Source organism: Vulpes vulpes, chromosome 13 (genome assembly GCF_048418805.1).
Source record: "Vulpes vulpes isolate BD-2025 chromosome 13, VulVul3, whole genome shotgun sequence".
Lineage (NCBI taxonomy): Eukaryota > Metazoa > Chordata > Mammalia > Carnivora > Canidae > Vulpes > Vulpes vulpes.
In genome coordinates this window covers 67,453,395-67,466,620 of record NC_132792.1, presented here as the reverse complement: position 1 = coordinate 67,466,620, position 13,226 = coordinate 67,453,395, and the positions used below count along the sequence as shown (strand labels likewise).

Here is a 13,226-nt window from a genome sequence, read left to right as displayed (position 1 = left end):
AGGCATCCCTGCCCTCTGAGAGGTGAGTGATTTACTCCACAAGCTCCTGCTTTGTAGTCTCTTTCTAGATTGGATGTTGGGTGAAAAAAGAGGAAAGGTTGTGTATTTTTTCATTTATGGAAAAACTGAGTTCTACTTCCTAACATGAAGCATGCTCTTAGAAAGGGTGTTTGTGGACTGATAAATATGAAGTTTTAAAACTATCACTATTATAGGGGTGCCTGGGTGGCTCAGTCATTGAAGCGTGGACTTGACTTTGGTTCAGGTCATGACCTCAGAGTGTGGGGTTCAGGTCATGGTCTCAGGGTGTGAGACTGAGCCCCACATCGGGCCCTACGCTTAGCAGGGAGTCTGCTTGTCCCTCATCCTCCCCCTTTGCCCCACCCCACATGCATGTGTCATCTCTCTCAAATAAAATCTTTAAAATTTATTTTAAAAAGCTATCACAATTATAAGTTGAAAGTTTTGATGTACCAAGTGCTAACTAAAATTTAAAATTTCCTGATCATGGGAAAACAAGGATGAAGATCAACTTTACTAATACTTACATTCTCTTTAACTTAATTTAAAGTAAAGACGGCGAGAGGTTGGGCGTAATAAATTCAATTTACCGGTGGCGTTAAAACTTCATGCTCAAAACAACTAGATGCGGTCAATAGAAGACTGCTGTCTGCTTACCTCTTCGTAGACCTTCTGGGCATTGTTATTATCACCTATCAAGAGGTACCCCACTCCAAGGTCATTCTTTAGAGACATATCATCAGGAAACAGTTGAACTAATTTCTGTAGGGTAATCAGAGAGCCTCTCATGTGACCTGATTTGGTAAGAGCAGGAAAAAAAAAAAACCCAACTCAACAGAAATCAAAACAGATCATGTACATCTTTATACTGAGTCTACAAAGCATTTGATAGAGCCCGAAGAGCAGCTGAAATCTGACCCTACACACTGATGGCCTCTTAGGATTTTATTATGTAGCTGCAATGATTACCAAGAACTCCTGTGAGTAGATCCCGAATATAATACTGGTTATAAACATATTAAAGACATTCTCACTTTCTAAATTCACCAACATTTATCTTTTTATGTCAAATTCCCTCTTTAAAAAGTTTTATCAATTCCTTATAAAAAAATTGTTTCCCTGGGTTATCTTTCGTTTATTACGATTAAATTCAAGATTGTGAATAGAGAACAAATAAAAAATCTAACAGATCTTGGGTCTAACATCCCATGTGAAACTTGAAAAGGCATTGAGGTATACTGTTGATGCTGGTTCCAATTAAAGTGTCCTCATCTCCAGGTAATGAATGACCTAGTCGCAGAGCAAGAAGACATCATCTGGTATTATGGGACCCTCTGGTGGATGATAGGATACTATGCACAACAGGAATCATGAAAACTCCAGCTCCAGTTGATTTTTAAGGCTATGTGAAGGAAATGTAAAATTTATGGGGTCAACTGTCATTATTCCTCACCCCAATTGGAAATAAATTGAACATGGGAAAATGTACACAATAAGACCGATATACATGACAAAAGTAATTCTCTAAAGGGCTCAGTTGCCCACTAATTAAGTTTTAGCCACGAGTATTGTAGGACTATCAATAAGCTAATGCAGTTGTGTCTTGCTAACAGATAAACTATTTGGCGTAAAACATCAGCTTATACTATGGCCTTCTCCTGGTTACAAGCTGATCTTGGATTGGTTTGCTTGGTGATTCATTTGCTTACTCACAAATCTGACTCTACTTCTCTGTACATTCCCTTCCTCACTCCCTGTCCAACTTAGGTTCATGTTTTTCCTCTGCTCCTATACTTCCCCTGATAGCTACTGCAAAGGCCCAGGTGCATAGCCCTTCTGACCGTCATCCCTGTCCCTTTTACTGGTCTCATGCAGCCCTATTCTACCTCACCACCTTATCACCTTCAATAAAACCTCCTCTCCACCATTCCCTCCTCACAGAGCCTCTTCCCTCCTTCTTTTCCTCATTTTCACTTGGAGGGAAAGACTGTATTTGAGTATTGAAGGATGGCTGCAGGAGGAGGTTAGAGGTATTTGGAGGCAGCCTTTCCCCCAGTGCCAGAAATAAGGTGAGTCAAGGGAAGGCATTCAATGCAAAGTTTAAGAGGCTGCCCAAAATTCAGTCATCAATACTTTTATGCAGTCTTCCTAAAAATCAAAATTAATATGAAAAAATCCACAATGAACAAAATATCAAAATTTAAAGGACAAAATAAGTAAACAGTGCTTAACTGAGCCATATTGGAGCCTGAGGCAAGAGGAAAAGTCAGTAACACTAATTTTGTGCCCAAGGTGAGTGCCTCCACTGAGTGCCATTCTTGTCTTTTCCATCCTGTATGAGTGCTGTATGTTTTCCTTCATCTTGACTCACCCTTTTGAATAGAAGTCTAATGGATCGTTTCTTCTAGTTTCTAATCACCCCTCAAGTGGGCTGTGCTCCTATTGGACTTTGGTCATTTACTAAAGTGACACAACTACCCTTAATCCCATCCTTCAGGAAACTGGTAACAGGTGTCGCTTGGTCTTCAGTATCACTGATATGAGCCTCTCCTATTGGCATCAGTAACTATTCAGGTAACTGAATAGTCAGTTTTTGACTCCAGACCTACTAATTTATTAGCTGTGATTCCTTAGGCAAATTATCCAACCTCCTAGCATCCCATCTGCTTCAGTTTTCAAATTAAGGGGGTGGGTAGTGTGAAAAGGTGGTAAAATACCATCTGCATCTTTGTAAGTATTAAGGTTAGACTGCCATTTCTGTCTAGGACCCATCCTGGAAAAAACTACCTGAAATTAATTATGAAACTCAGGTCCCCCCCGATCCCCCAGGTAACTAAGCTCATCTAAGAGTACACAGTATGGTATTTGCTGCTGAACTAACTCTTTTTCCGTCTTACCCAGAAATTGCTGTCTGTCTGAGCGCCGTTTCAATGTCAGCTTCAGCAAGTCTGTGGGGACATTGGGCAGGCTGGCCACCTCCTGGTAGGTTTCGATGGCCCCGCGCAGCACCTCATTGCTCCTTCTTTTCTCAGCCAGATCATCTTCACACTGGAGGAAGTCCCCACAATGGATAAATGTCCCATGACATGCTCTATTTGTAATCACCCAAAATATGCACGTAAAGTTAATTTCTGGACATGCATGAAAAGCAATTTGAGACAGATGAAAATCTTGTCTTTATCAAGAGATTAAAAAGCAAACAAAGAAAAGCAATACAACGTGCTATCTAAATAATACAAAGACAATTTGGCTACCAGCTGCAGATGATGAAAAAATATCATAAAAGCGAGAGTAGTTAATATATGCCGGGTTGATGGAGTCCTGTATCGTGTTACACATTGACATTACATAGACAGGGCTCCAGCTCGTCCTTCCTGCTCTCAATAGTTTGTGTGTTCACTCATTTTTTCAACACCTATTATCTGGGAGCTATGCAGCAGGCAAAGTAAACAAAACAGATAAAGCCTTTTCTCATTCTGCTTTATTATGAAGAGAAAGACAATATACAAATCAAAGTATCATGTGTCTGGTGGCCATAAGTGCTGGGGATGAAAAACAAAGCAGGCTTAGCAGTGTTGGCAGTGGGCAGTAGGAAGAGCTAGTTTAGGCAGGATGATCAGGGATGGGCTGAAAGAAGTGAGGGAGCGAGGCATGAGGATATCTGGGGGAAGAACATTTCCAAAGCAGAGAAAATATCAAGAGCAAGGCCCTGGTGGGCAGGCGGGGAATGAGGGGTAGGGGAAAGGTTGGTGCAGGAGTGGGACAAGGAGGAGACCGGCACAGGGGTTGTGGTCAGTTAATGAAGAATGTGGTAACCTGTTGCCAACTCCACTAGATCACCCCTAAGTGAGATGGAAAGACACCAGGGGTTTTGACATGATCTATGTGGAAAGGATCACACCAGTAGTGTAATGGAGAAAAGACTGCAGGGGTAGCAGAGAAGCATGGAGGCCAGTTAGGATGCTCTGGCAGGAACCCAGACAAGGAGTGATAAGGAAGGTTTGGACTACAGTGGTAGGAATGAGGTGATAGGAAGTAGGTAGATTATAGATACATTTTGAAGGTCAGAGCCAACAGATTTGCAGTTGGGCTGAATGTGACAGAAAGGGAGGGTGAAAAGTCAAGGATAAATCAAAGGTTTTGGCTTGAGTGATTCCCAGATGGCACTGCCATCCCCTGAGAATGGGAGGACAGGGCAGTAACAGATCTGTAGGCATTCAGAATCAGGAGCTCCATTTTGGACGTATTAAGCCCAACATCTGTTAGGTACCCAAGCAGAGATGCTGGATAGAAAGGTACATATATGAGTCTGGGGTTCAGGAGAGAGGTCAGAAAGGCAGGGGAGGGTCAGCAAAAAAGAGAAAGAAAGGTAAGAAGAAAATAACAAAAAAGTATGTTGGAGATTAAGTGACAAAAGGCATCAGGAGGGAATGGTCAGTCATGTTAGGAGTGGCCATCAGGTGGGGCACCCTGGTCATGATGCTGGATTGGGGGATGGGCACCCCTGATGGCCCTGGCAGGGCATTCCTATGGGACAACTGGGGACACATAATAGAATGGAGTAGGATCAGAAGAAACCAGGAGGGATGGAGGTGCAGACAACCCTCAAAGGAAGCAGAGATATGGGCCAAGCAAGTGGAGGGAAATCTGGAGACCAGAGAGAGGTTTTTATGCTTTTGGCTTTAACAATGGGAAACATTACAGCATGTTTCTAAGCTGATGCAAAAGAGTTGGTAGAGAAGGAAAATGTGCTGATGCAGGAGACACAAAAATCAACACAATGTCCTTCAGCAGGTGGGAGAGGATGGGAAGGGGACCGGAATAGTTCATCCAAGCTAACAGGAGGGAAGGCAGAGAGTATGGGAGCAGGTGGAGGTAGGCTGTTAGTGCTGCAGTGGGATCAAGTTCTCTTTGGATACTTTTCTTCTTTTTACTTTTCTTTTTTAAAAGATTTTATTTTTTATTTATTTATGAGAGACACACAGAGAGAAGCAGAGACATAGGCAGATGGAGAAGCAGGCTCCCTGAAAGGAACCTGATGTGGGACTTAATCTCAGAATCCAAGGATCACGCCCTAAGCTGAAGGCAGATGCTCTACGAGGTGGCCCTGGATACTTTTATTTTCTTAGTGAAATAAGCACAGTTCTTCACTGGAGATTGAAAATGGGGAGTGAAATACCAGAGGGATAAAGAGGGGAACATGTAAGATGGTAGTCAAAATCTCATCTAATTTAGCAAACTATAATTTGAAGAAACCACTTGAGGAAAAATGATACCAGTTAGTGGCTAAAAGTCACATATAACACATTTTTCTCAGAAAACCCTATTTAACATGTTTACCTTCTTAAAATAAAGTATGTGCTGCAGTCAATATATAGCTTCCTGATGAGCCAAAGTAAAGCACAACTCCACAATTTGAGAACATGGTAAGAAAACGATCCATTCCTTCCCTATCCCAAAATGATGAGGGTTAGAACTGAAGCAGTAGTGAAAGAAAGACGTGGACAGATTTATGACAAAGGAAAAGTGATAGGACAAAAATCTCTAGATTAGAAAAGGACAATTCACTCTTGCTTGATAGAAAAAAAGCTTCAGAATATAACACTATCTGTTCATATCTGTAAATCTGTAAATGTAATGTCTCCATTATAGACTTATCAGCCAGGACAGAAAATCCAATGTCAATGACTCACTGCCTGCCCCTATGGCCTTCAGTATATTCATAGGCTGGCTTTTCTGTTTAGGCATCAGTTTCTTGTGAGTTTGGCTATGGTGAGTTAACTCCCCAAAACATGATCATTCATAAATGACTTCCCAGAATGACAGAGTCCTGGAGCTGAGAGAGCCATTTTGAGACCATGTAGTTCAGCCCTTTAAGCTATTGAATAGATCCTGGATCTGGAGGGTCTCTTTAAGGTTAGTGCAAGGACAAATGTCTACCAAGGCAATCCTTATTGATAGAAATTGGAATAAATATCAAACTAAATTCAATTCTGAAGAGTGAGGAAGATGGTATAATTTGTCTACCTTGTTCCCTCCCCTCTACCTATAATTCTTTCATTGTAGTGGAGTAAAAACATTTTACAACTTCCAAAATTGGGAAAATATCAGTATCAAAATGACATATATTTCTTAAATCCTTTTAAATGAAAGTGATACACTTGGCTTTGAAAATCAAAATTGTACAAGATTTATTGTTATCAGTTTAGCATCTGTACATAAAATGATTTGGGCAGAAACTGAACATTTGTTCCAGGATGTTTAACATCACAAAGCCTTTTGTTGACTTGAACTAATTCAACCATCCAAACTTCCTAGGAGATGTGTCATTTTCTGCCTCAGAGGCATTAATGGTTTGTGTAAGATAATAAAGTGAATTGAGTTTATAATTTAAGATGTTGTATCTGATGTTCAGGGAACTTCATCAAAATTGATTTTCACAGTGATCCAAAGAATAAGACAATATCAGTGCTGCTTCACAAATTGTAGTTTGTATTTAACTTAATATTACTGAATTCAAAAAATTTGTTGGGATATTCCAGCATAATTGTTTAATTTGCAAACAAAGGATGAAAGAGTTATCATTTATTCCTCCCTATAAAATCCATCTTCTTTTGAATTCTTATTTTTAAAACTCCTACACATTTCAAATCTTTTAAATTACTCTATTAAAATTTAATTTACCATGTCTAAATTTTACTTTATGCCACATTAACATTAATATCAATAACACCTTGTAGCATAAAAGTTCCGAGATAAAAAATATTGCCTGAGGCCTATCACTCAAAATCCTACAGTTAAATGAGGATACAAATCCAGCAATCACCATGTGTGAAAGTACTGCATTTATTTAGCCTTTGGCACCCATAATTACTATCATATACAAAGAAAAATTCCAAAACACAAAGAATTTTTGCCAAAGTTAAATTAGCATTTGCACCAATCTTTATTCTCTATAGTTAATATGTTTTCTTAGTCCAATGACAATCAGTACTAGTAACAAAGCTCATCACTTATTTGCACAGGCATGATCTTTTGGTAAAAAACACAATATCTTTTGCTTAACAGCAATACAATTTAGCAATTCAGAGGACTAGTGACTGAATTACAAAAATGATATATTTGTTGTCTACTACCCCTGGTCTGTACCATGGACAGGAGGAAGTTATTTGCGTTAATTTTTCACAATCTTCACTTATTAACATTTAATTAATACGTTTTTAACGGGGAGATAAGAAAAATTTGAGCACCTGGAGCAAGTAGTCACCCCTTTAGTTCAGAACAAAGTATATTTGTTTTTTCCACAGATATGTTAGTTCCTATGTGAGTGCCATATACAAGTCACCACACTGACCCCCTACAAAGGGTTGTTGTCAGGTTCTCCTTGGTCTGGTAAATTTTTGTAGCTCTGTCCCTATGATTTCCCAGCAGGGTTGACAATTTCATCCCACAAGGCAGGGGATAGAAACACACTGTGTATCAGCCCTGCCAGACACACTGTGCATCAGCCCTGCCAGACACACTGTGCATCAGCCCTGGCTTTTATCCTGAATTCCATACTTCACAAGTTCAATGTTTCCTTGACATGTGCAAATGAACGTTCAATAGGCATCACAAACTTTACAGAACAAAAAGTGAATTCTTGACTTTGCACTTCCTCCACCAGTTTTCCCTGTTAGTAACCAGCATTCTCTCTCTCCTCATTTGGCCAAATCAAAAACCCAGGCCTCAAGTCTTGTCTTCTCTGACCCTTACACCTGAGCTAACATTAAGCCGTCTCCATCATTTCCTCATCTCCACAGTCATGGCCACAGTCCGTGCCACCACCCCTTGAGCACACTTGTAATAGTTCCCTATTCTTGCTTCTCCCTTTTCCCCACTAATCTATTCTCCACTCAAGAACCAAAACAATACTCATGAAAAAACAAGATGGCCAAATCCATGCATAAACCCTTCAATGCTTCCCAGGACACAGAGAATATCATCTGTGAGGTCCTGGCCTCATTTGCTCTACTTCCTCTTCCCTCAGCACACCCTTCTTTCTGTTTTTGAACTTTTTTTTTTTGTAAGATTTTATTTATTCATGGGAGACACACAGAGACAGGAAGAGACATAGGCAGAGGGAGAAGCAGGCTCCTTGTGGAGAGCCTGATGTGGGACTCAATCCCAGGAACCCAGGATCACACCGGGAGCCAAAGGCAGACAAAGCCACTGAGCCACTCAGGTGTCCCTTTTCTTGAACTTATCACACCAACATTACTTTCCTGTATCAGCCTTTGCCCTAGCTCTGCCCTCTGCCTGCACAACTCCTTCAACTACCTCGTCACATCTCAGTCACCTGTCGCCTCCATAGAGAGGCATTTTCTGATCAACTTAACCTAAAGTGCTGTCTGCCCTGTCCCCTTCAAATCACATTATGTGCAGCTAGAAAATCTTAATAGGTATGCTCTTTTCTTTATGATATAGATTATGTAAGATGCTCTAATATATTTATGTTTAACATTTTATAATGTCCTTCAATATATATTCCTCTGTATATTTATTCAGGGCCTTGCTCAAATGTCACCTTGGTAGACTTTTCCCTGACACCCTATCCAACATATCAGCTCCCTCACACATCCTATCTGTGGCTGTACTCTGCTTTTTTTAGGCTCTCCTTAGCACTTCTCACTAACGAGCATCTATATTTTACTTATTTTGTCTCATGTACCGCCTTTGTCACTACAATGAAAACTCCGCATGTTTTGCTAGTGACTGCATCGGCCGTGCCTACAACAGAGCCTGGCAGGTAGTGGGCTTTCTCTATGTGATTTTTGACTAGGTAACTTTGAAAATACCTCCTACTGGAATATAAGATCCATGAGGACAGAGACCTCTGGAGTGTTCATTATGATAATCCCAAGGTCTAGAAGAGCACGTGGCACATGGTGGCTTTATGCAACCACAGGTGAATGTGGAAAAGCTTCACAAAATGAGGATCTGGAAGATGGGGAAAGCCAGGGAAGAAAGAAGATGAGGGCGTGGAGATAGGGAGAAGGTAGCTGGTAATATAATTCTGTTTTATATTCTCAAGTCTTTCCTAAGCACACATACAGTCTCTAGTTGCAAGACTGAGGTTCTTAAAGCTTGGAGGAGCCCACAGTGAAAACTAGGTGGAATGGGCTGTGATGGTGATGGAAGGTCAGGGACAAAAGAGTTCTTCTTTCTTTTCTTTTCAAACCCAGAGAGAAGCCAGATGGAGGGAGGGCAGGAAAATGTTAACTAAATTCACCAGTACACAATAGTAACAGTTAATTGTCTTACCTAAAATGGTATTTCTTTAAACATTTTTTAAAAATTTTATTTATTTGACAGAGAGAAAGAGATAGAGAGCGCGCGCACACACACAAGCAGGGACAACAGCAGAGAGAGAGAGAGAGAAAGAGAAGGAGAAGCAGGCTCCCTGAGTTGGGACTCAATCCCAGGACCCTGGGATCATGACCTGAGCTGAAAGCAGACGCTTAACTGACTGAGTCACCCTAAAAGGGTATTTATTGCTTGAGTTTACACATATGCATAAGACATTAGTTCTGTATATAAATTAGAAGGGCAAAGAGAAATGCAAATAGTGGGCAGTGAAAATCCAATTACACAGAATACAAGGACATCGAAAATATTTTCTACATAGGAGGGTTTTTGAATACCTGTGCCTTTCCATATCTTGCCCGCGGACTCTGTGGGTATTTGCGAACTAGTTCTTGGAATGCACTCAATGCTTCCTCAATTTTTCCCTGTTAGGAAGAGGTAGTTACATAAATGTAATAAGTTCAGATGCATAATGTTATTCAACATGGTTTTTTAATATTCACCAAGTAGCATTGTTAAAATTTTCTGGACTCCATTCTGAGTCTAGAGACAGTTTTATCTAATATTAAAAAAAAAAAAACAACTAATGAGTTCGGAAAATACAAAAGTAAAATTGAAGATAAATATGTTTTTTTAAAAAATAGAAACCTGGCAAAAGATGGACTCTAAGTCTTTGTTGTAGAAATTGCATTTTCCCTCTATATGCACAGTTCCTAAATGCATTCATTATCTTTTCATTTTCTTTTTAATTGAAGTACAGTTGACACACAATGTTACATTAGTTTCAGGTATACAACACAGTGATTATATAACTCAATATATTGTGCTGTGCTTATCACAGTGTAGCTGCCATCTGTCACCATACAATACTATTACAGTAATACTGCCCTAAAGAATATTGACTATATTCTTGAATAAAACATTTAGGTTTTTATGTTGGGGGAAAATACTGCTGGCAGCTGGAATGTCTTGGGGTCTACAATGAGAAGTATGAATTATATGTTGGGGTAATTCAACAGATTATTGAATTCTACGAGTATTCTCATAGAATGACAAGGCCCCTTGGTCATGGTAGCTGTCACCCACTGAACTCCAGGATTGATTTCGCTTGTCTGGTTGACTCGGGAAACTCATGACTCTGTGTCATGTGACTCCTTCCAAAGAAGATGGTCCAAACACCTCTGATAGGTCCCAGACTACCACAACATGAAAAGAAACAGAGTATGATATGAAACAGGTAAACTTGGTGAGGGTCTTGGGTATGAGGAACCCTCTCCCCATGACACTCCATCCATGGCCATTCTACGGGATGAAACAAACATCTCCTGGTTTCTAATGGATGGCCACAGGTTAAGGATATTAGGAACCATGGGATTGAGACAGATTTTCTGAGATGAACTTTCGTGACACTTCAGCTCCCTATAAATTGGTAGATCCATTCATTCCTCCTATAAATGGAAGCTTACTATTGGTTTATATGCTTTGACGTTCACTGAGTGAGTTTTCACACAACAAAGTTTACCTCACAAATATGGCTATGCAAAGCAAACCATACAGGACTCCCCAATTGTTATTTACACCTATTTCTGAAAGACTTCACTAAATTGTGAAAGGTCGGGCAACATCCATATGAAAATTACTTAAAATAATTTTTTAAGGTAGATATCACCGAAGGAGATTTTCTTTTCCTCTCATCACATGCCCGTAAGTGGTGCTGAGGGATTAGTGGAAAACATATGCATAGTGTAGTGGCCACGAGTGCCAGCTCCAGAGCCAGACCAACCGGGCAGAGTCTGGTTTCCACCACTTGAAAGGTGTATGACTTCTGGCAAGTTATGACTTTGCTTCAAATGCCTCATCTGTAAAATGGGGATGAGGGTACTCAACTGCCTTGTGGAGTTGCTGTTACAGTTATATCTGGTACAAAAATACACCAGACACTGTATCAAGCATGTGGTATATGGGGAATGTGTGTGCAGCACAAGATAGTGGGGCCCGTCCCAGAAGAGCCTTTATCTGATAGGGAGGCAGGTTAATGCAGACAATGAGGACTTGGTTGTAGAGATAAATCAGGCCAGAACACATAATCTCTATTACATTTATTGTCAGAAATTATTGCATCGCTATTTAAAGCACCCAGTCTTCTCACGATATTAACTTCTTCAATTTTTTTTAAGCAAATATTTTTAGCTTCATGGCGAAACTGAGAGAAAGTATAGATTTTTCATATACCCACCACGTCCCCAACACACACTACCTCCACCATGATTACCATCCTGCACCACACTGGTACATTTGTTACAATCAATGAACCTACACTGACATGTCAAAATTAGCCAACGTCCATAATTTACCTTAGGGTTCACTCTTGCTGTCCTATATTCTGTGGGTTTGGACAAATGTATACTGACCGTATCCACCATTATAGTATCATGCGTATGAGTTTCACTGCCCTAAAAATCCTGTTTTTTACCTATTCATCCCTCCCTTCATCCATGTTTAAGGGATGAAGAATTCAATGTTAAATATCTTTTTCTTTGTGACTTTCTTCTAATTGCCCTGTATTAGAAGAAAAAGAAGGGAATTATTGATTCCAAGCAAGATAAAATTGTAGGCAGGTGAATTCTTAGGTTCAAAGTCTGTGGTTTGAGGCTCTGCCCTCTGGGTCCTTGGCTCTGGCTACTGAGTTCTTGTCTCCGACTCTGTCCTTGGACTCCTCTTTCCTTTCTATTGAAAGGGTGATTGATTAGTTTTATCAGCCTGTTTCCTGCTTGTAGAATTTTGGGAATCTGCCAGCTTTCTTTCCATTTGCCCTGTGTCTCTCTCAGGTGGCAGTGCTTCTCCTGGTATGATATTCTCAACAGCCTTGTGGGTCTCGGATCTGTCACTGGGATTCACACCATTCAAAGAGTCATCTCCACACACCCAGGATCATCTCATCTCCATTCCTGGCTTCTGCTAGATGGTGGGGTAGATCCAAGAGTCACACATCTGCTCTCTTCCGGAAAAGGATGTCCAGCACGCCCTTGGCCTTCTCTCCAGAGTAAAATTTCTTAACAATGAACTTGCTAATTGTAGCATCTTCTGTAATCTGGATAGACTAAGAAATTTCCCCAAATTATCATGTTCTGGCTCTTTTTTTCTTTAACAGTTCCTTTCCTAATTATCACTTTCCTCTCATATTTTACTATAAGCAGCAAAAAAGAAACCAGGCCACGTCCCCAACACATGGCTTAGAACTCTCCTCGGCTAAATATCCAAGTTCACTGCTTACAAGTTTTGCTTGGCACAGGCCCATAAGATACAATTCAGTTAAGCCTCCTGCCACTTGGTACCCAGGACTGCCTTTCTTCCAGTTACAGTGACCTGTTCCTCATTTCCTTCTGGGCTTTTGCCAGAAGTGCCTATCCACATTCTGCTTGTAATGATATGTATATTCTCGAAGAGTATTGATAAAGATTTCTCTATGGTGCTCCTCAGCTCTCTCTAGGAGCAGCTTTCACATCCCTATTTCTATCAATAGTCTGCTTAAGACAGTCCAGGCTTTTGCTCTCATACATCTCAAAATTCTTTCAGCCTCTACTTGTTACCAAAGCCACTTCTATATTTTTAAGTATTTGCTATAGTAGCACCCAACTACCCAGCACCAATACCTGGACTAGTTTTCTATGGCTGCTGTAACAAATTACCAGAAATTTGGTGGCTCAAACAAAAGAAATTTATTCCTTAGCGCTCTGGAGAACAGAAGTCCAAAATTAGTTTCCCTGGGCTGAAGTCGAGATGTTGGCAGAGCCATGCTTCCTCCAGAGGCTCTAGGGGAGTCTGTTCCTTGCCTCCTGACAGCAATTTCCTCACTGTGG

At 40.5% G+C, this 13,226-nt stretch overlaps 1 protein-coding gene across 9 annotated transcripts in view; it reads right to left on the bottom strand.

The window, feature by feature from the left end:
- The window catches only part of ASPH (aspartate beta-hydroxylase), a 212,528-nt gene that overhangs the window by 58,100 nt on the left and 141,202 nt on the right, over positions 1 to 13,226 (bottom strand). For all 9 annotated transcript variants that reach the window (XM_072734661.1, XM_072734664.1, XM_072734662.1 and 6 more), the window contains 3 exons: positions 9,705 to 9,791; positions 2,919 to 3,069; positions 679 to 815 (listed from right to left, as the gene is read on the bottom strand). In XM_072734661.1, coding sequence (XP_072590762.1) covers positions 679 to 815; positions 2,919 to 3,069; positions 9,705 to 9,791 — 375 coding nt within the window. The remainder of the gene's footprint in view (positions 1 to 678; positions 816 to 2,918; positions 3,070 to 9,704; positions 9,792 to 13,226) is intronic.